This window comes from Neophocaena asiaeorientalis, unplaced genomic scaffold (genome assembly GCF_003031525.2).
Source record: "Neophocaena asiaeorientalis asiaeorientalis breed wild unplaced genomic scaffold, Neophocaena_asiaeorientalis_V1.1 scaffold756, whole genome shotgun sequence".
NCBI classification, from domain to species: domain Eukaryota; kingdom Metazoa; phylum Chordata; class Mammalia; order Artiodactyla; family Phocoenidae; genus Neophocaena; species Neophocaena asiaeorientalis.
In genome coordinates, this window is record NW_020172477.1 from 194,652 (window position 1) to 216,181 (window position 21,530).

At 38.6% G+C, this 21,530-nt stretch overlaps 1 protein-coding gene and 1 non-coding gene across 5 annotated transcripts in view; one reads left to right on the plus strand and one right to left on the minus strand.

Annotated features, from left to right (window-relative positions):
- Nucleotides 1-2,527: 2,527 nt before the first annotated feature.
- The window catches only part of NFU1 (NFU1 iron-sulfur cluster scaffold), a 29,101-nt gene continuing 10,098 nt past the window's right edge, over nt 2,528-21,530 (plus strand). Inside the window, exons 1-5 of one of the 4 annotated variants that reach the window (XM_024738191.1) lie at nt 2,528-2,547; nt 5,169-5,269; nt 8,716-8,851; nt 15,040-15,106; nt 18,748-18,862. In XM_024738191.1, coding sequence (XP_024593959.1) covers nt 5,179-5,269; nt 8,716-8,851; nt 15,040-15,106; nt 18,748-18,862 — 409 coding nt within the window. In that variant the 5' untranslated portion in view covers nt 2,528-2,547; nt 5,169-5,178. Of the gene's footprint in view, nt 2,548-2,599; nt 2,807-2,858; nt 2,897-5,168; nt 5,270-8,715; nt 8,852-15,039; nt 15,107-18,747; nt 18,863-21,530 lie in introns of those variants that run through there. The other 3 variants (XM_024738188.1, XM_024738189.1, XM_024738192.1) reach the window with 3 other exon arrangements.
- Nucleotides 20,802-20,908, minus strand: LOC112395131 (U6 spliceosomal RNA). The gene has a single exon (XR_003002303.1). It is a non-coding gene; the product is annotated as a U6 spliceosomal RNA (small nuclear RNA).

Sequence of the window (21,530 nt, forward strand, 5' to 3'; positions counted from 1 at the left end):
CCAGTATTTTGAACAGAATGAGTTCGGTAAGATACAATCAGAAAAAGGGCTTAAATGTCATCTTTTTGTTCTTCCTGCCTCACTGCTTGATTGAAATTCGGCAAATCCCATTGCTTTCTGGTTACTTTCATCTTTAAAAACTATCTTATTTTCTATCTTACTGTCAAGTATTAAAAAAATCTAGCCAAGTCTTTCAAACTTCCATCTTGTATCTGCCTTACACCTTTCTTCCTTTCCCTTGGTTAGGCTCAAAGACCAGTCTCCTCCTCCTTCTACACCTGCCTCCTGCAAGGAAGGGGCTTGGGATCATGAAGCAGTGGTCCTTTTCCTTGGCTGGGGGTGCCTGTGGCTTTCTGCACTGTTCCCTGAAGGGGGAACAATTTATACAAAGGCCCTTAGGTGGGAAATAATTCAGCATATTTAAGGAACTGAAAACAGCCAGTGGAGGGGAAAGAGAAAGGAGGCTGGCAGTCAGCCTTCCAGACACTTTATGCTCACACATACAAGCGCATACTCAGAGACACAAACTATTCTACGTAAATGGGATCATACTGTAGGTGCTGTTTCTAACCAGTTTTGTTTTCCACTTAATGTAAATGACCAATAATTGGCAAAAAAAGAATTATTTTATTTATTTATTTTGGCCGCGTTGGGTCTTCGTTGCTGCGCGCGGGCTTTCTCTAGTTGCGGCGAGCGGGGGCTACTCTTCGTTGTGGTGCGCAGTTTTCTCATTGCGGTGGCTTCTCTTGTTGCGGAGCACGGGCTCTAGGAGTGCAGGCTTCAGTAATTATAGCGCACAGGCTTCACTACTTGTGGTGCATGGGCTTAGTTGCTCTGCAGCATGTGGATCTTCCCGGACCAGGGCTCGAACCCGTGTCCCCTGCCTTGGCAGGCGGATTCTTAACCACTGCACCACCAGGGAAGACCCTCTCCCCAATTTTTTTAATCCAGTTTTTGCAAGGGAGAGAAACATATTTTGGTGGCTGACTGAAATGCTAATTGGCATAACTCCCTGAAGTTTGTCAATTAATTGAAGTTTGTCAATTAATCACACACACACACAAAAATCGTAAGAGTACTACCTGGAATGAGGTCCCCCGAAGCACCAACACTTAAGAGGTGGGCAGATGAAATCCTGCAAAGGAGAAAGGAGAAGGAGTAGCCAGAAAAATAATAGGAAAAATTGGCAGTTGTGGTGCCAGGGAAGCCAAGGAATCAGATTACGAAAGGGAGGGAGAGACCCTCAGCATTCCATGTTCCAGAGGTCAAGAAAGGTAAAACCCAAGAAGGATCCTTCAGGTTCAGCAACATGGATGATATGGGTGGTCTTGTCTAGATCAGCTCCCCTCCCCACACCGGTGGGGCACAGAAGGCTGCTTTCAGTGGTTTGAAGAGTGGGAGGTGAAAAACTAGAGACTAAAAGTGTAGACAACTCTTTTATGCCATTCGACTTTGCAGGGGGAAGAAAAAGTGGTGGTTTTAAGGTGGTTTGGGGCAAGGCAGGATTTTTCTTATGGGAAGGAACAGATAAGAGAGGGAGAAGTTGAAGACAGCAAGATGGTTTCTAACTGGGGCATGTTCTTGGGTGGAAGAGCCACGTTGCACACTTGATTCAAGGTCTAGAAGAGAGTAAAGGGGAAAGCCGTGGATGACACTGAGGTCTAGAATGGGTCAGCAAAGACAGAAGCCAACACGCAGCCTTGAGAATGTAAGATGCACTCAGAGGAGGCTCACGTGTCCAGCCCCAGAGCAGCCACAGCCTGAAGCCCCGCCCACCCCCTTAGAGGCCTCCCCTTCCATGTGGTCTCAACTTGTCCGACAACAGGTGTGTTGTTTCCTTTACAGAAACCAGTCCTCTGTGTATATCTTCTAGAACAGTGCTTCTCAAACGTTAGCCTGCATCAGAATCACCTGGAGGGTTTGTTAAAGCAGATTACTGGACCCCAGCTCCAGAGATTGTGATTCAGTAGGTCTAACATGCTGTGTGATAATTTGCACTTCCCACGTGTTCCCATGCGGTTGCTGCCCTCAGTCCACATTTTGAGAACAGCTGTCCTAGAGAAAGCTTTTTACCCCAGTAAGATCCTGGAGAATAGTTAACGAACTTTTGTACTTTGCTCTGGAAATCACTCAATACTCATGCTTATACAGCGAAAGGCAGCTCCACACGAGGTGAGTTCTCTGTGCTTGTTGGTCCAACATGATCGAGTCCACAAACCCAGCCTAACCCAGGCCCACAGGGGCCCCATGGGAGAAGAGCAGGCAGCTCGCTGGAGAAAGGCGAGAACCTTCCCAGGGTATGCTTCAGGGCATCTTTTGAGACAGTCACTGAACTGGGCCTGAATGGCAAGCAGGTTCCTACCAGAGGCAATGGGCGGGTCTAGAATGTTCCGCAGGATCAGGCTGTGCAAACGCAGCACCTATCAAGTGGGAAAAGCAATGCACTGTTCCGCGCATGCGTGCGGAGTCCCTCGTGCTTGTTTGAGGACGCCTGCGCAAGCTTCGCAAGGATTTCTTTTTTCCCCGTCTCCCAGCCTCGGGAAGTAGGTAGGTGATTATTTCAAACAGCCGACGCAAGCCCGCCCCGCTCATCCGCAGCAGAGCCGCGCGCGGCCGGTAGGGTGCGCTATCCACGGTGCCTTGCCAGATCCCGGCCGGCCTGCGCCTGCGCGGGGCTTGAGCACCGCTGCGAAGGCTGTGGGGGAGTGGAGCGGCCTATCCCACACCTGCGCACTCGGACCAAGATGGCGGCGGCGGCCCTCCTGGGCTGGGGAGCTGCGGCGGCTGCCGCTGGGCTGCGGAGGCGGTAAGTGGTGAGCCCGGGGCTGCGTATAGCGGTACCGCTGGGCTTAGCCAGCAGAGCGGTCGCCTCCCCGCCCGCCCTCTCTTACACCAGGTGGGGAGAAGTGCCCCTGACCTTGCCTTTGGGTCCACCCCCATCGCCGAAGTTGGGGGTTTAAACCCTGAGGTGGGCAGCTCTCGGTGAGGCAGCTCTGCGACCCGGTTCTGGCGGGCCCTGCCGGCCTTGTCCCAGGCTCCGAGACCCGGTGCCTGAGTCCCTGTGGTGGGGAGACTCTCAGAGACCGGCTGTAGGGACCCCACAGAGGAGCTGTTTTTAAATCGGGGCCCCTCCAGCCCCTCCACCCCGTGCATTCGCTCTGCCTTTTAAACACAAAACCAGAACGTCAAAATGTCACTCATTTTCTTAGTGAGGCCTACCTAGAAGGGGAACGTGACCTATCTGAAGTCACACAGCATCTAAGTGCTGGAACTCCAGATTTCCGCGCCCCACCAACCAAACCCACTCCGTTCCCTTGTCTTTCCTCTTTCCGTTTGCCCTGTCTTTGCGTTTGGCTTCCCAGGGACACCTGTTAACACTGGTTAGGTGAAAGGCACTGAGGACGTTAAGTAGATTGTTGTACCCTGGTTTCTCTTATGGAACAAAAGGAGAAGAGGGCCTAACGAGGGTTGACCTCCTGAGTGTTTGTTAGGGGTTTTAGTGCTAAGGATGCTCTTGAAGTTGAAATGCGTTTCCTAAAATAATTAGGTTTGCAGAAGGATTTTTTGTTAGTCGCCTCCTGTTTCCCTCTCTTCTTTTTGAGTAGATGTCTTCCTGGAATAATTTAACTCACCTTTACTGTTTTATTACTGTAAACCCATCTCCGTCAGAATATACAAAAACCCATCTCCATTCTGCCTTTTCCGTGGGCTGAAAGGAAATTTCCGTATTCCAGGTGTAGTTCCGTCCTCGGTGTACTTCCATATTGCAAGGTATCCAAGATTTAGGCAGTGTGCTATAGATAAAAATGCTTTCACCCCAAACCTGAATTCCATTTAATGAACAATTGTTGGGCACCTATCGCATACTAATAATAGTGGTAGCTAACATTTATTGAACACATACTACATGGCCTAGCACTGTTGTAAGCACTTTACATGGATTATCTGGATCCGTGTTTGCCCCAGTCTTTATGAGTTAGCGGTGAATATTAACTTCATTTTAGAAATGAGGAACTGAGGTAGGTCATCATGCTAGTGGCTAGGGACAGCAATGAAGACAGTCCCTCCTCTTTATGAGTTTGCAGGTTGAAAATAATCAGAGAAACGTAAAAAACAAAAAGTGATCATAAATATGCTTAAAATTCCTCAGTGACTCCTGTGAAATGAAAATTGGAATGGATGGCAATAGTATTTTAAAGTAAACTGCATTTTTTTCATGTAACTTGCGTCAGATTTCTAAAATTTTTCACTAGTAACATCTCCTTTTGTTTACTTTTCTAGTAGTATTTGGTTTTCCCTTCTCCCTTCATTTTTTTTTTTTTTTTAAACATCTTTATTGGGGTATAATTGCTTTACAATGGTGTGTTAGTTTCTGCTTTGTAACAAAGTGAATCAGCTATACATATACATATGTTCCCATATGTCTTCCCTCTTGCCTCCCTTCGTTTTTAATTAGTCAAATCCATGAAAAAAAAAAAAGTAGCCAGTCAACACTTTGGAAGTTTTGTAACTTTGGTTATTTCATTCTGATTATATTCAGAGTAAAATAACCAAAGTTACAAAGCAGCATCGATATGTTTCCAGTCAGAAAGCACGTATAGACTGTTGACTTCTTTAGCAGTTTGGTGGAGAATAGTATATTTTCGATTAGACTTTTGGAGGTATTGAAATGCCTTTCAAAACAAATAGCATAGGTTGTCTCTTTCCATGGCAACATGGTGGTAGAGACAGAAAAGGAGGAAGACTTTTCACTGTATTTACTTTTCTTCCCTTTGAATTTTGAACCATGTGACTCTATCACTTAGTTGTTTTTAAATCTAAAATGGGAAAAACAGTTTGTAGCTCTTTGCCTCCTTCATGCATACCTAAGAGTCTGGAACTCCAGGTTATAAATCACTAATGTAGATGCATTTCTGTTTCTTTACACCAGGTGTTGTATATTCTATATACACTCAGTTATAAAGGCTGTAAATCTCCCCTTGAGCTCTTGTTTTTAAATTGTTTGTAGATATTGCTTGTGTGAGGGAGTGGAAATAATGTTGTGGATGGAAAATGAAAATTCATCTTTGTTATTATTTTCGTTATGGTTGTTTTATATATGAGAAGTAGAAACTTGAGCTTAAGAGATTATCTCTTAAAATGTCATTTTTATTTGTTTTTAAATGTAGATTCTGTCATATGATGAATCCATATACCATTAAGAAAGAACCTCTGCATCAGTTTATCTGGAGACCACTTTTCCCACTCCCTGCAACCTTATGTAACACAGGTAAAATTTCATCTCTTTTAGAGCAAACTGCCTGAATGAAATTTTGTGGGTCATGAACAATGAGAATTTGTAAATTTTCTAGTCAGATGCCTATAAAAAGAATATAACATTTTTTTCTGCCATAAATTACACTTTGCTATAATTATTTGCTTACACATATCATTTGACCTTAAATTTCAAGAATCCTGAATACAGTGTCCAGTACTTCTATGAAATCTCAGTTTCTTGTGTAACACATCTTCTGGAACATAAGAGTTGCTCAATAAATGATTTCTGAAACAAAAATATAGAAAGAAGTTACAAATGGGTTTGTGTTTCAAAGAATCATATGTATTTTAAGCTATTGCCCTCCTTATTTTGATAAGAATACCTCTAAAATCAGTAAGTTTCTAGCTTTCACCCAGGCCTTAGGACATAGTACTTTGAATGTAGTTTTTCTTTTTTTGTCAACATTAATCACTATGGTTTTGTTGACCGTCTTGTTGATGTTACATGCTTTTACTTTCTTTAATATTGGAAATAAGTATGAAGATAGGATTTGAAAATTTTTGCAATATGACCACTGTCACATGGTTAGGGAACCTTGTCGGGGAGGGTGTGTGTATGTGTGTCTGTCTGTCTGGGAATGCCTACCTATATGTGCTTATGGAGCTGTAAGAATTGGGATTCAGCTCTTGGTCCATCTCCATTTCCATCACTACCTTGAACTCCTCCTTGTGGCCATGCTACTCTGGAAGGTGGCTAACTCTGGCTAATGCCATGAGTTGGATCAGGATAGAGACCTTACCTCTTCTGTATCCTGGGGCAAGAACAGGAGTGCCAGTTTCTGTCTCCTTGAGTCACAGAAGAATTTAGGCATAAATATTGAGCAACTCAGCATCTTAAGCTACTTTAATTAGACTTTTAAATTTTGTAGAACTGAATTATGTGGTCATCTAGGCTTTTCAAATTGGAAACCTGCTGATTTTAGTCTTTGATATTGACTTCAAGCACCATTAATTTATACTTGAGGGGGAGCTTATGCCTACCTTTTAATCTGTTACCTATTATACCAAGCATAATAGGAAAGATTATTTTACAAGAGCCTTTCTCTCCTGTTGTAACCGTTATGACACTTTCAGAGGATCTTTCTGGATGATGGATCTGAGAGTCATTTTTGAAATACCTAATTTAACCCAGTTTAGGCTATGACTGGAATGATTTTGTTAATACCTAGTCAAATTACTTTTTTTGAAGTACCTTTGTTCATTGTTAAAATTTATGTAGTGATATCATATATTTATCATATTTTCTATTTCAGACATATGTAGATTATACTCGCTTAAATAATTTTTTACATTTATAGTTCTTCAAGTGTTTCTAAAAATTTTTCTTTCTGCATGTATAGTTTTACACAAATGGACTGAGTAGAATAAAGCCAGATTTAATTCTTCAAATATTGGTGGAGTGCCTAATATGTGCAGAGATTTTGGTTACCAATAAATTATTAAGAAAGGCCACAGAGATGATTGGTCAGAGCCAGGGTTAAAAGAACCTTGTTTTCTGTATATTTACAGAAAGTGGCAGCAGCACTTTATATAATGTTCCATCTGAAAAATTGTTCCCTTGTAGTGTAGATTGTCAGAGGAATTTATTGGTTGGAAGTATAAATATTTTAAATCAAGTACTTCAACACTGAGGTTATCAGTTTTCATTTTTTTCTTTTTTAGGATTTGCCTGGTCACCAAGTCACCAACTAATATCTTTACAGGACAGTGACTTAAGCAAAACGTATGGGAGTTTAGTTTCAATTTCTACTTTACCAAGGAAATGACTCAATATCAGTTAGCTGGAACTGCACGGCGAGGTGCAAAAACAATCTCAGCTGTCAAATTAGAATCTTCTCTTTTAACAGTTAAGAAAAGCATTTTTATACCAACCATATGTTTTGCCAAATTTAATCTCTTTCTAATTTAAAATAAAACTGTTGTTTTTTGATATTTTACTCTTTCTTAAGATATGTGATATGAAGATTATGATAGGATAGAAAGACTGATCTTAAGTATATTTTTCTTCTATGCTTGGCACTAATACTTATGGAGTGGTAGTACGCACAGTGGTTAAACAAGTCAGTGCTGGAGAATTGGCCAGGCTTGAATCCTGGCTCTGTCACTTAGCTAGCCGAGTGACTTTGAGCTTTAGTTTCCTCATTTATAAATTAGGATAAAAACAGTGCCTCCTTGGCAGGATGTAAGGATTAAATGATATAATTCGCATAAAGTGCTTAGCACCATGCCCAGCACATGATAATTACTCAATAAATTAACTTATTTCCATATACTGCTCTAAGAAGAGAATTGGGTGGTGCTATTTGTTTTTTTTAAGTCAGAAGGTTTATTTTCATAATAAGTAACCAGACCCTGTTTAATAGTTTTAAACTGTTAAAACCTCAGTATTATCTTTTTGTCCTACGAGCTGTTATTCATAATAGCAAGGTAGGAAATTAAAGATTCTTTTATTCTCAATCTGATCATGGCCCTAGAAGGAACAGAGAAGAAAAGAATCTCTAAAGATAATTTTTTTTAAATTTTATTTATTTTTTTTTGCGGTACGCGGGCCTCTCACTGTTGTGGCCTCTCCCGTTGCGGAACACAGGCTCTGGACGTGCAGGCTCAGCGGCCATGGCTCACGGGCCCAGCCGCTCCACCACATGTGGGATCCTCCCGGACCCGGGCACAAACCTGTGTCCCCTACATCGGCAGGTGGACTCTCAACCACTGCGCCACCAGGGAAGCCCTCTAAAGATAGTTTTAAAATATTCTAGAAAGTAATTCACATAGATTCCCACCTACATGATAATTTATAATGTCACTAATTCTATACCTTTGGACAAGTTACTTAACTCTTAGTGACTTAACAAGTTACTTATCTCTGAGCCTCAGTTTCTTCATTTGTAAAATGGGAACAATAATACATTCTTCATAGGATTGTTAAAGGCTTAAGTATATATAAAGCACTCAGCCCTGTCTCTGTAATAAGTAAGCATAAAATAAATATCATTTGTTATTATAAATTTATTTATTTTAAAAAATGTTAGCACTTTGGAAAGTGATGATGATTTATTATTATAGCTAATTTGGTATTGAGTTACCAAATAGAATCCATCTAAGACTCCTGAATTATGATATGCCTTCCTACTTACGTGTAGGATATTGCTACAATCTGTTGAGTAACAAAACTATCTAAATAATTAGTATTAATATAAAATTCAGTGAAGTTATCCTAAATATTTTGATAAATTTGTTGCTTAACAATTCTTACTCTGTAAGCTTGGGCAATAAAGCTTTATGTTCTTTTTTTCTAATTTTCCATATTTCTTTTGGTTCTCTGAAAATGAGCACTTCATAGTCCATAAACTTGTTAACATTTCTTTTCTAGAATAACATTCTTTCTTTTTTCTCTTTTAGTGAGACACATGTTTATTCAAACACAAGATACCCCAAATCCCAACAGTTTAAAGTTTATTCCAGGAAAACCAGTTCTTGAGACAAGGACCATGGATTTTCCCACACCAGCTACAGCATTTCGCTCCCCTCTGGCTAGGTATAGTACTATTTTTAATTTGCTTTTACCAAGAAACATAAATAACTGACTTCGGGGGTTAAGGTAGCCTTTTTTAGCTATTTTACTTTTATGTGCATTGCATCTTTTCAGTATAGAGATTATTTTCTTTTCAGGTGAGAGATAAAGAAAAGTAAGAGTTGATATTAGGAAACCCTTCTCCTGAAAAGGGATGTACTTAAGAGATCTGCAGCAAGACTAAATAAGAATTTATATTTTTCCTTTTAAAAAATCTATCAAAATGATAATATGGCAGGACTTACCTGGTGGTCCAGTGGTTAAAACACCACGCTTCCAATGCAGGAGGTGTGGGTTCGATCCCTGGTTGGGGAACTAAGATCCCACGTGCCATGTGGCCAAAAAAAAAAAAAATGAGGCAGATATCCATTCTAAATCTTTAAAACCCTGTTTTTAGAAAACAATAATAACATGATCATTTTATTCTCAAGGATAGCTGGATTTCTAGATGTTTCAAAATGTAATAGTTTCTAAAATATTCCCCTAAGAACTATAAATGATAATAGTTATCAGATGTGGCATGATTTTTTAATAAACTAGTGAGTGGTGACAGTTTTTATTTTTATTTATTTTTTATTGAAGTATAGTTGATTTACAATACTGTGTTAGCTTGAGGTGGATAGCAAAGTGATTCAGTTATTTTTCTTTCCAGATTATATTCTATTATAGTTATTAAAAGATACGGAATATAATTCCCTGTGCTATGTAGTAGATCCTTGTTGCTTATCTGTTTTAGGTAGTCCTTATCTGTTAATCCCATACTCCTAATTTGTCCCTCCCTCTCTATCCCCTTTGGTAACCGTAAGTTTGTTTTCTGTGTCTTTGAGTCTTCTTCTGTTTTGTATATAGATTCATTTGCATTATTTTTTAGTTTCCACATATAAGTGATATCATACAGTATTTGTCTTTCTCTGTCTGACTTACTTCATTAAGTATAATATTCTCTAGGTCCATCCGTGTTGCTGTAAATGGCATTATTTCATTCTTTTTAATGACTGAGTAGGATTCCATTGAACATGTGTACCACATCTTCTTAAGTCAGTTGTCTGTTGATGGGCACTTGGGTTGTTTCCATGTCTTGGCTATTGTAAATAGTGCTGCTGTGAATATTGGGGTGTGTGTATCTTTTGGAATTAGAATTTTCATTTTTTCTGGATATATACCCAGGAGTGGGATTGTTGAATCATATGATAGCTCTATTTTTAGTTTTTTAAGGAACCTCCATACTGTTTTCCATAGTGGCTGCACCAATTTACATTCAGTGGTGACAGCTTTTAAATTCACTAAAGACATGTTAAATGTATGTCTAATGATAAAGCACAAACAATAAAATTATAAAACCCCTTTTTAACTGATAGCTAGAGAAGTTATTTATAATAAGAAATGTTAGGTCAATCACATCAACTGAAATTTTTGGTAACCTAAGACTGATACTGATTGCCAAGGATATTGGGAAAATAAAACTTAGATAACTATTTCTGTATACATACAGCCATTTAATGTGTCTCATTTAGGGGAGCCAGGAATATGCTTATCCCCGGAATCGTTTTTAAAGTTTCTAATTAATAAATATGCACATTTCCTTCGACCTAAACATACCACTTCTTGGAATATATCTTAGAGCATTTGTTTTTTATACTTTTTAATACCAGCCACAGTAATAAACTTTTTTTTTAACATCTCTACTGGAGTATAATTGCTTTACAATGGTGTGTTAGTTTCTGCTTTATAACAAAGTGAATCAGCTATTAAACATCTTATATTATGACTCGCTATATACATACACACATATACATACACAGATATACATAAATATGTACATATACATATGTATATATAGGTATGAAACAAGTGTTTGATGGGGCAATTTTCGCCTTTATAAGGTATAAAACATTCTTTTTTCAATAAATTTATTTATTTATTTATTATATATATATTATTTGCGGTACATGGGCCTCTCACTGTTGTGGCCTCTCCTGTTGCGGAGCACAGGCTCCGGGCACGCAGGCTCAGCGACCATGGCTTACGGGCCCAGCCGCTCCGGGGCACGAACCCGTGTTCCCTGCATCGGCAGGCGGACTCTCAACCACTGCGCCACCAGGGAAGCCCTATAAATTTTTTTTTTATTTATTTGTTTTTGTCTGCATTGGGTCTTCATTGCTGCACGCGGGCTTTCTCTAGTTGTGGCGAGTGGGGCTACTCTTTGTTGCGGTGCACAGGCTTCTTATTGTGGTGGCTTCTCTTGTTGCGGAGCATGGGCTGTAGGCGCACAGGCTTCAGTAGTTGTGGCACGTGGGCTCAGTAGTTGTGGCTTGCGGGCTCTAGAACGCAGGGTCAGTAGTTGTAGCACACTGGCTTAGTTGCTCCACAGCATGTGGGATCGTCCCGGACCAGGGATCGAACCAGTGTTCCTGCATTGGCAGGCGGATTCTTAACCACTGCGCCACCAGGGAAGTCCCTAAAGCAGTCTTGTATTTCCTTTCTGGTGCTTTTTATATTATTCTGTTCTGTTCTGTTTTATTTTATTAGATAAAATCCTGGTCACTATATAATTGATTTTACGACTCACTGGTGGTTTTGAAAAACACTACCCTAGAGAACAGCCACATATGTACATAAGGAGTGTGCAAGTATGTTCATTGCAGCCTTGTTGGTAATGGTAATAAGTTAGAAACAACCTAAATATTCATCGGTAGGAAGAGTTAGATAAACTTTGTTCGTCCATAGTCTGCATGGACAAACAATAAAACAATAAAAAGGATGAGGTGGACTCATATTTACTGAATGACCTCTAAGACATACTTGTTATTGAAGAAAGCAAGTTGCAGAACAATGAATATATTATGATTATTATGTGTATGAAAACAAAAAACACAAAACAACAAAAATGCACTGATAAAGAGGTCTGGAAGAATGTACACAAAACTGATAACAGTGGATTTGGGAAGGGTGGTCAAGAGGCATTTTCACTCTCTATGTATAGTTTGAAATGTTTACATCACGTACAAGCTCACATATTTTGTATTTTAAAAAATGTAAAAATAAAAAAGCCCAAACTGATTCAGTTACAGATTAGTTGGAGATTATTTCTGTCAGATGTTCAGTTGGCAAAAATCCCCATTTCTCCGGTTTACAGAATTTATTATCTTCAGTCAGCCTTGTTTTTGTTGTTTAGCAGAGAATGTTTTTACTGTAAGGTAGAACATAAGCTTCATGAGGATGGAAACCAGTCTGTTCTGCTTGTTGTTGTATCCCTAGTGCTTAGTACAGTGTCTGCTACTCAGCAGGTATTCAAATACTAGTTGAATGAATGAATAAAGAGTAATGTATCTTACTTCAGGGAGGCATTTGACATGTTTCTTCCTGTCCTTGTAGACAAGACAAAGAAATGTAAGAAGAGGGTAAACCTGTCTTCGGGGACATGTAAAAGGGCTCTGAATCCCTGTAGTTGGCATGTTTATTCAGGACTTTTTAAAAATCAGCAACATTAATAAAGATTTAATTATCAGTTTTTCAGATGAGAGGATTTGCTTATCTGTTGGATGGCAAAATTCAGAGACATTTTTGAAAGTTTTTTTAGGCTTAAAGCAAATAAGATAAAAATCTAACAGAAATAAATATTAAGCCGTGTGTTTAAATTTTCTAAATGAATAGCACAATTATGGGATAGAAGAACCTGACCTTTCAGTTAGTCATGTTGGATATGATGCAATGCTTAAAAAAGTCAGTCGAACTTTAACAGAGTCCTAGTGTCCAGCCTAAGAGAGGTAATAGTCTTTGTACTCTGAACAAGTTAGACTACATTTGGGATAGTGTTTTCATATTTTATTTTGGACATTGACAAGTTGAAATTGTCCCAAGGAGAGTAACCTAAATAACAAAGCATGTCTAATAATGTTTGAAACTCCTGTTTCCGCTTTTTCTTTCTTTTAGGGACAGAACCTGTGAACTCTTTCCTAAAGCAGTCTCCGTCATACGGACCGTAGATCAGGTGTATTCCTTCGCACAGTCCTTTCATTTGGGAAAAAAAAAAAAGCTTTGCTGATTGTGCTAATCAAGGGTCCTACTTAAAGGTCTGTGCTTTGGTTTATGGATCATAAGCTGCAGCCAGAAATCTTGTGACCACTTGCAAATTTAACATGGAGTGGTTGTGTAAAGGACTTAGATGACATAGTTTCAGACAAATTCCTAAATAATTTCAAAGCAGTAATTTTGATAGCATTCTTGCAATGGTAGACAAAGAAAAGGAAACTGTAACCTTCTTTGGAGTATGTCAGCTTTTGTTGCTAAGGCTGGGAAAAAAGAAACTGCTTTCGAGAGTCTACTAGGTGTGGTACATATGTCAGTGATTGGGGAAGGAAGCTGTAATTCAAAATTCCTTGAAGGGCTTTTTCAAATTATAATCTGCCCTTCATTCTCTCACAGGATTCTAAAAAATTAGCTTTACTGAAGTATAAATTACATGCAATAAAATTCACCAATTTTAAGTGAGTTTTGATAAGTACATATAATTGTGTAACCACCAAGAAAATAAAAATATAAAACATTTTTATCACTGTAAAAGATCCCTCATTTCCCTTTGCTTTCAGTCTCTTCTTGCTTCACCTCCACACCCTGCTAACTTTCTTTTTATGGCAATGACTTTTAATTTTTAAATTTTTATTAAAAAACGTTTTTTCCAGCTTCTGTGAGATGTAATTGACATAAAGCATTGTTTAAGGTATACAACATGATGATTTGATATACATATACATTGTGAAATGATTACGTAGAAAGGTTAGTTAACACATCTGTCACTCTGGCAGCTATTGATATTCTTTACACCGCTACCGTTTTGCCTTTTCTAGAGTTTCATATGAATGGAACCAGATAGTCTTTTGTGTTTGGCTTCTTTCATTTAGTATAATGATTTTGAGAGTCATCCTTGTCCTTGTGTGGATCTATAGTTCATTTCTCTTTATTGCCAAGTAATACTACATTGTATGGGTATTCCCAGTTTGTTTAGTCATTCCTCAGTAGATGGACATTTCCAGATTTTTTTGTTTTTGGTATTGTAAATAAAGCTGCTATAAAGATTCATGTGCAGGGCTTCCCTCGTGGTGCAGTGGTCAGGAATCCGCCTGCCAGTGCAGGAAGCACGGGTTCAGGCCCTGGTCTGGGAAGATCCCACATGCCGCGGTGCAACTAAGCTGTGTGCCACAACTACTGAGCCTGCGCTCTAGCGCTTGTGAGCCACAACTACTGAGCCCGCATGCCACAAGTGCTGAAGCCCGCGTGCCTAGGGCCCATGCTCCGTGGCAGGAGAGGCCACTGCAGTGAGAAACCCGAGCGCCGCGGTGAAGAGTGGCCCCCGCTCGCCGCAACTCTAGAGGACCTGCGTGCAGCAACGAAGACCCGAAGCGGCAAAAGTAAATAAATAAATTAAAAAAAAGAGATTCAGGGCTTCCCTGGTGGCGCAGTGGTTGAGAGTCTGCCTGCCGATGCAGGGGACACGGGTTCATGCCCCGGACTGGGAAGATCCCACATGCCGCGGAGCGGCTGGGCCCATGAGCCATGGCCGCTGAGCCTGCACATCCGGAGCCTGTGCTCCGCAACGGGAGAGGCCACAACAGTGAGAGGCCCGCGTACCGCAAAAAAAAAAAAAAAAAAAAAAGAGATTCACGTGCAAGTCTTTATGGAGCATATGTTTTCATTTCTCTTGGTTAAATAACTAGGAGTGGGATTGCTGGATTGTAGGGTAAGAGGATGAAACAAGATTGGCCATGATTTGCTAATTGTTAAAACTGGTGATGACTGTGTGGAGGTTCTTTTACATTTCTCTCTACTTTTATGTATATTGTAGACCAGGGGTTCCCAACCCCCGGTCCGCGGCCTGTTAGGAACCAGGCCGCACAGCAGGAGGTGAGCTGTGGGCAACCGAGGGAAGCTTCATTTGCCATTCCCCATCACTCCCCATCACTCCCATTACCACCTGAACCTTCCCCACCATCACTTGCATTACTGCTGGAACCATCTCCCACCCCTCCCCGCCCTCCGTGGAAAAATTGACTTCCATGAAACTGGTCCCTGGTGCTAAAAAGGTTGGGGACTTCTGTTGTAGACTTTTCCATAATAAAACATTTTATTATCTCTTTCTTAAAATTTTTTCACAGGCAGTTATTTAGGATTGAAGGAGTAAAAAGTGTCTTCTTTGGACCAGATTTCATCACTGTCACAAAGGTAAGCATAGGATTATGTAAAATAAGATGTGACATACTTTTAGTTTTTTCTGAGTCCAGTGCCCCTCTCCAGAATATCCATTCTTGGTGTGTTCTACACATACTGTTATTAAAAATCTCAAATTAATTTTACTTCTTACATTTCTCAAGTTAATTATTTAATAGAATTTTCAAGTTGAAATTAACTGTAGTCCAGATCCCTCATTTTTCAAAAGAGAAAAACTTGAGCTTCAGAGAGTTAAATGCAGTGTCCAAGACTGTATAGGTGGCCTCCAGCAGGACCAAGACTCAACCTTGGCAGGACTAAAATTTAGGCTTCCAAGTATAATTTTTACTAATTCTTAATTTACATTGATAGAGTAAAAAGAGAAGCGAATGAGTGATCAAATATATATATATTTGGCCTACAGAATGATTACCTGTCTCCTTTCAAAGTGAGCATTTATAAAATGGCATCTGGCACATTCTGCCAGCCTACCATCCTGCAGTAACACTTCAGAGCTTCACAGACGAGCAGTGGATTGTGTACTTCTGCAACACTTGGATATCTCTTAATGTCAAAAAATCAAGCTAAATATGCTACCCATCCAACATCTAGGGTCATATTTGCTAGAAAAGACTGTTTCACTTTTAAGTCTACTAGATTAATGAGAAATGAACCATATAAATTTGAACTATACTTATTCTTTTAAATTTGTAATTGATATGTATGCACTGAACTTAATCACTTGCCCAATTTTGCATCAAAATCAGAAGTATTCAGTTAGCTCCTCTTAAGCAGTTTGAAAGGATTACTCTTGAGTTCTTGCTGCACCACGACAGGGGACATACTGAGTTATCAACATGTTACATCTAGTCTAGTGCCCTCTTGCAGCTGTTTATATGAGGAGGAGGATTAGGATTTTCTTCCATGCTGGCCATCCCAGTGGCTATGGTTGTTCACACAAATATCCAGATTATAAAATGTTCTTCCCGGTTGTTTAAAGTGTTATTTTTTCTAAATTCTCAGAAAACCCTTTCTTGACCATATTACTGAAAGTGGTAACTCCCCCCAGGCACTTATTACCTTATTTTCTTCATTACACTTACCTCTTAATGATATTGTTTATTTTTATTACCTCTCTTTCCGGCACTAGAGTGTAAACTCCATGAAGATAAAGATAGTCCATCTTGTTAAGCTCACCTACAACAATGCTTAGCACATAGTATGCATTCAAAGAAATTTTTGTAGAAGGAAACAATGATGTAAAATTTCCTAAATTGAATTTTCAGGTTTCAAGTGGTTTCCCCCAAATGTAGGATTGTGGTGAGCAAATGTGTGCTCACCGATCTCTAGTCTTTACTTGTTTATAGACATTTGACCTATCTTTGTTATTCTTCAATTTTCCTTCTTTTTTTGTTTTATTTTATTTTTATTTTTGGCTGTGTTGGGTCTTCGTTTCTGTGCGAGGGCTTTCTCTAGTTGCGGCGAGCGGGGGCCACTCTTCATCGCGGTGCGCGGGCCTCTCACTGTCGCGGCCTCTGTTGTTGCAGAGCACGGGCTCCAGATGCGCAGGCTCAGTAGCTGTGGCTCACGGGCCTAGTTGCTCCACGGCATGTGGGACCTTCCCAGACTAGGGCTCGAACCTGTGTCCCCTGCATTGGCAGGCAGATTCTCAACCACTGCGCCACCAGGGAAGCCCCCCAATTTTCTTTCTTTGATGTTTTTTGAAGGAGAAAAAAGGACTAGCATTGCCAACATGTTTGATGTGGCACTAGTGCTTTACATACATTATCTAATTTAATTCTTCTTTTTAAACCATTTTTAAATTGAAGTATAGTTAATTTACTGTGGTTTTTATTTTTACTTTTTTTTTTTTTTTTTGTGGACTTTTAAAAAAAAGACCGGGACACGAACCCGTGTCCCCTGCATCGGCAGGCGGACTCTCAACCACTGCGCCACCAGGGAAGCCCTTTATTTTTACTTTTTAAAAATTTAATTCTTATAACTAGTTTTTCTTGTCTTCATTTTACAAATAGGAAATTATGTATTTTAAGAAGTTTTTATTTCTTTTACATATAGCCTATGTTATATAAATTTGGGGGGGGGATGAAAACGTGATTATAGATTACAAAGGATTTTTTTTTTCTTGATTTGATTTTGGTAAGTCATCTTTTATTTCCCTTTCCCTTTGTAATTTAGTTAGCCTTTTTGAAATTTCTCCAGCTCCGTTATTTTTTCTTAATGAAATGATATAACCAATAAATAATACTCCAAGTTAGGGCACACAATGATATTTAATAGATAGACTGGTAGATTGATGTGCTTTCTTCCAATTGCCTTCCTCATCATGGACTATCCCATTTACCTGATAGCTTCAGTGATTGCCTGTTTTCCTTTCTAACTTGTAATTGATAATTCACAGGCTTCTTTATGCATCGGTTTTTTTCCCCTAAATGTATATTTTCAGCTTATATGCTGCCTTTTTCTCATTCAGATAACTTCATAATATTTTTTTTCTTTTAATACCAATATTTCCCTATTCAGTAGAGCCCACTACTTACTAAAGCTCTAAGGTAGCCTTCTGATCCATCTTCCAAATGATTTATTAAAATGTTACCTAGAAATAGTACTCATTACCCATCACTAAGACGTCTCACTAATTTTGTTTTTGTATTCGTAGTAGTGCCTGTTTTACCTTCTGTGTACTGTCTCTAAATTGGTTCTTAATCCATGACAAAAATAGACCCATTTGTATACGAAGACTCACTTTTTAATAGTATTTAAGCCTAGACCCTAGCTAACAGCCTCCTGAGAATCTAGACTGCCTCTAATAGTTTTTCGCCTAAAGAGCTCTCCTTTAAAAAATTAAAACAAAACATTCTGCCTTTCTCATTTTAGATGTTAGTACTATTTGGGTACTATCAGTCTCTTTTTTTTTAATGGAATCAACTAGTTGGCCAGATATAGAAGTGAAATAGTTATGGATTCTTTCTTACGGATACCAGTCTAGTTGACAGTCCGCAAGTCCTCTAGTACAATAGCCGTAGATAAGACACGTTATACTTATGGTTCAACAGTTATGTCGTTGGGTTTCTTCAATACTATTAAGTAATATACGTAAGTTGAATTTTTTTGAATAGTCGTGGAATATCCTGTGTTAATTGATAATTGATAATTCACAGGCAGTTATATCCTATTTTATTAAAAGTCGTGGAATAAATAGTCGTGGAATAAATATATTCCACGACTATAAATAGTCGTGGAATATCCTGTGTTAATTGATAATTCATCAAGCAGTTATATCCTATTTTATTAAAAGAATGGGAAGTCTCTTTATTACCCTCTTTAAACACAGAATCCATTCAGTATTTTAACTCTCTTCACCTCATGAAAAAACATCTTTTAGTCATTTTGGTATCCCCTCTATAGGGCATGTACATACAGCACACTTATTTGATGATGAATGAATTGGGGGCTGTTCTAAGATTGTATCTTCTGAAAGTCATTATAAGCCAGCTCCTTTAGGAACAGTAACTGACATATATTTTCCAGAAATGAGTGCTATAGAATATATGTAGGGAAAGATTCTTAAAGGTATTGTTTTGTGTTTGTCTTTGCCCTTGGTTGAAAATGTAACATTTTCCTTCAAATATTTACAGGAAAATGAAGAGTTAGACTGGAATTTACTGAAGCCAGATATCTATGCTACAATTATGGATTTCTTTGCATCTGGCTTACCTTTAGTTACTGAGGAAACACCTTCAGGAGAAGCAGGTAATGTGTTGGGTAATTAGTATTTATCTTTTGTTTTTAAACTGTTCTGTTTTCTTCACATTTGTCTTGATTTCAGAAGTCATGGGATTACAGATTTTTATCATTATACTATATTTAGCTCTGGAATCAATCCCAGAGGGGACAAAATTTCATGTGTAGTAGTTTCATCCATCATTTTATAAAGCTTGTGTATAAATTGAATATATTATACAAAACTAAAATTTTGAATTATAAAAATTTTCAGGCATATAGAAAATAATATTATAATGCTCACCAATTTGTCCCCTTCTCAGATTTAACAAAGGTTAACTCTCTACCTTAATTGCTTTAGACTCATTTCTAAATAAAATATTAAAGACATAGCCAAAGACCCAGAACTCCCATCCCTTTTCCCTTTCTATTACAGAAATGTATGTAAATTTAGTTTGTTTTTAAACTTTTACTACACATGTAAGTCTCTGCAGGGAATTTATAGTATTGGTTTTTGTTCTTAAACTTTAAATAACTTGTGTTATATGCAACTTTCCTTTTTTCACATATTTTGAAATACACCCATTTATTTATTTTAAGTGCTGGATAGTATCCCATTATATGAATAAATTACAGTTAATTAATTTTTTCCTTTACTTATATCCAAGTAAATTGTGCTAATTTCTGTTACAAACATTGCTGCATTGGGTGTTCTTGTACAAGTCTCTTTGTGCATTTGTGGAAACCTGCTTTAGGGTACTTTTAGAGTATATTCCTAAAAGCAGAATTGCTGTATCGTAAATTGTTCTAATTTACATGCAAATTAGCAGTGTATAAGGATTTCAACTTTCTTATATCTTCATCATCACTTTGTGTTTACTTTTTTTTTTTAACCAATATGTTAGGGGTAAAATCGTGTCTTGTTTTAATTGCATTTCCTTGATTAATATTGAGCCTGAAGGTTTTCATATATACAAACATATGGCCAATATTCATATGACTGGCCAATATTTTCCTTTTCAGTAAATTTCCTGTTCATAAACTTTGCTGATTTTTTAAAAAAGTGAATTATGTGTCTTTTTTGTATTGGCTTTAGCAAGTTGTTTTTTTTTTATAAATTTATTTATTTATTTGTTTATATTTGGCTGTGTTGGGTCTTCATTGCTGTGCGCGGGCTTTCTCTAGTTGCGGTGAGCAGGGGCCACTCTTTGTTGCGGTGCACGGGCTTCTCACTGCGGTGGCTTCTCGTTACAGAGCATGGGCTCTAGGCGCGTGGCCTTCAGAAGCTGTGGCACGCGGGCTCAGTAGTTGTGTCTCACAGGCTCTAGAGCACAGGCTCAGTAGTTGTGGCGCACGGGCTTAGCTGCTCCGCGGCATGTGGGATCTTCCCGGACCAGGGCTTGAACCCGCGTCCCCCTCATTGGCAGGCGGATTCTTAACCACTGCGCCACCATGGAAGCCCTAGCAAGTTTTTAAAAAATATTCTGAGTATAAATCCTGAATATACTATATATAAATTAAGCATATTCATAGCAAATAACTTCTCCCTAACCATGCCTTATATTTTCACTATATTTAGGTTGTCTTTTGTCATTCAGAAATTTTTTCTTGGGCTTACCTGGTGACGCAGTGGTTAAGAATCCGCCTGCCAAGGCAGGGGACATGGGTTTGATCCCTGGCCTGGGAAGATCCCACATGCCATGGAGCAACTAAGCCTGTGCGCCACAAGTACTGAGCCTCCACTCTAGAGCCCGCGTGCAACAACTACTGAAGCCCATGTGCCTAGAACCTGTGCTCCACAGCAAGAGAAACCACAACAATGAGAAGCCTGCGCACTGCAACGAAGAATAGCCCCCGCTCACTGCAACTAGAGAAAGCCTGCTCACAGCAACGAAGACCCAACACAGCCAAAAATAAAAACAAACAAAAGTCCCATGTAAGAAAACAAGAAAGAAATTTTTTCTTATTTTAAAATATGGAACGTTTCACAAATTTGTGTATCATCTTTGCAAAGGGACCATGCTAATCTTCTCTGTATCATTTCAGTTTTAGTATTTGTGCTGCTGAAGCAAGCACAGAAGTTTTTCTTTTTAATGGAGTCGCATATTTTCATCTTATCCTTTGTGGTTTCTGTTTTGTGTACATTGTTTTAATAACTTATTGTATGTAAAGCACTTGGAAGAGTAACGTCACATGGATCTCAAATACTAGCTGTGATTATTATATTTGTTGTTGATGAAATTTTTCCTTTCTCCATGTACAGATACTGTTTTGTGTGTGTGTGTGTGTGTGTGTGTGTGCGTATGTATACATATATCTACACACACACAAACATTTGTATAATCACCTTTAAATGAATCAGTTTCACTTCTAGATAATATATATTCTAAATGAGTGATAAATGTACACAAGGCAACATGTGGAAGCATGTTCATTGAAATATTTTTAAAGTATGTTAGCGGTTAAAAGGAGTGAACTTGATTAGGAGATATCAGTGTGGAAAGATATAAAAAATACTAAGTGATAAAGGAAAACTGAAGAGTTTATTTATATGTTCTTACATATATACCATTTATGCAAATTTTAAATAATAATACAAATTTTAAATTGTATGTGTTCTTGATGGACATGTATGTAAAATTGATATAATGTTTTGAGAGCCATTTGACATCTACCAAAACTTAAAAATACACAAGCC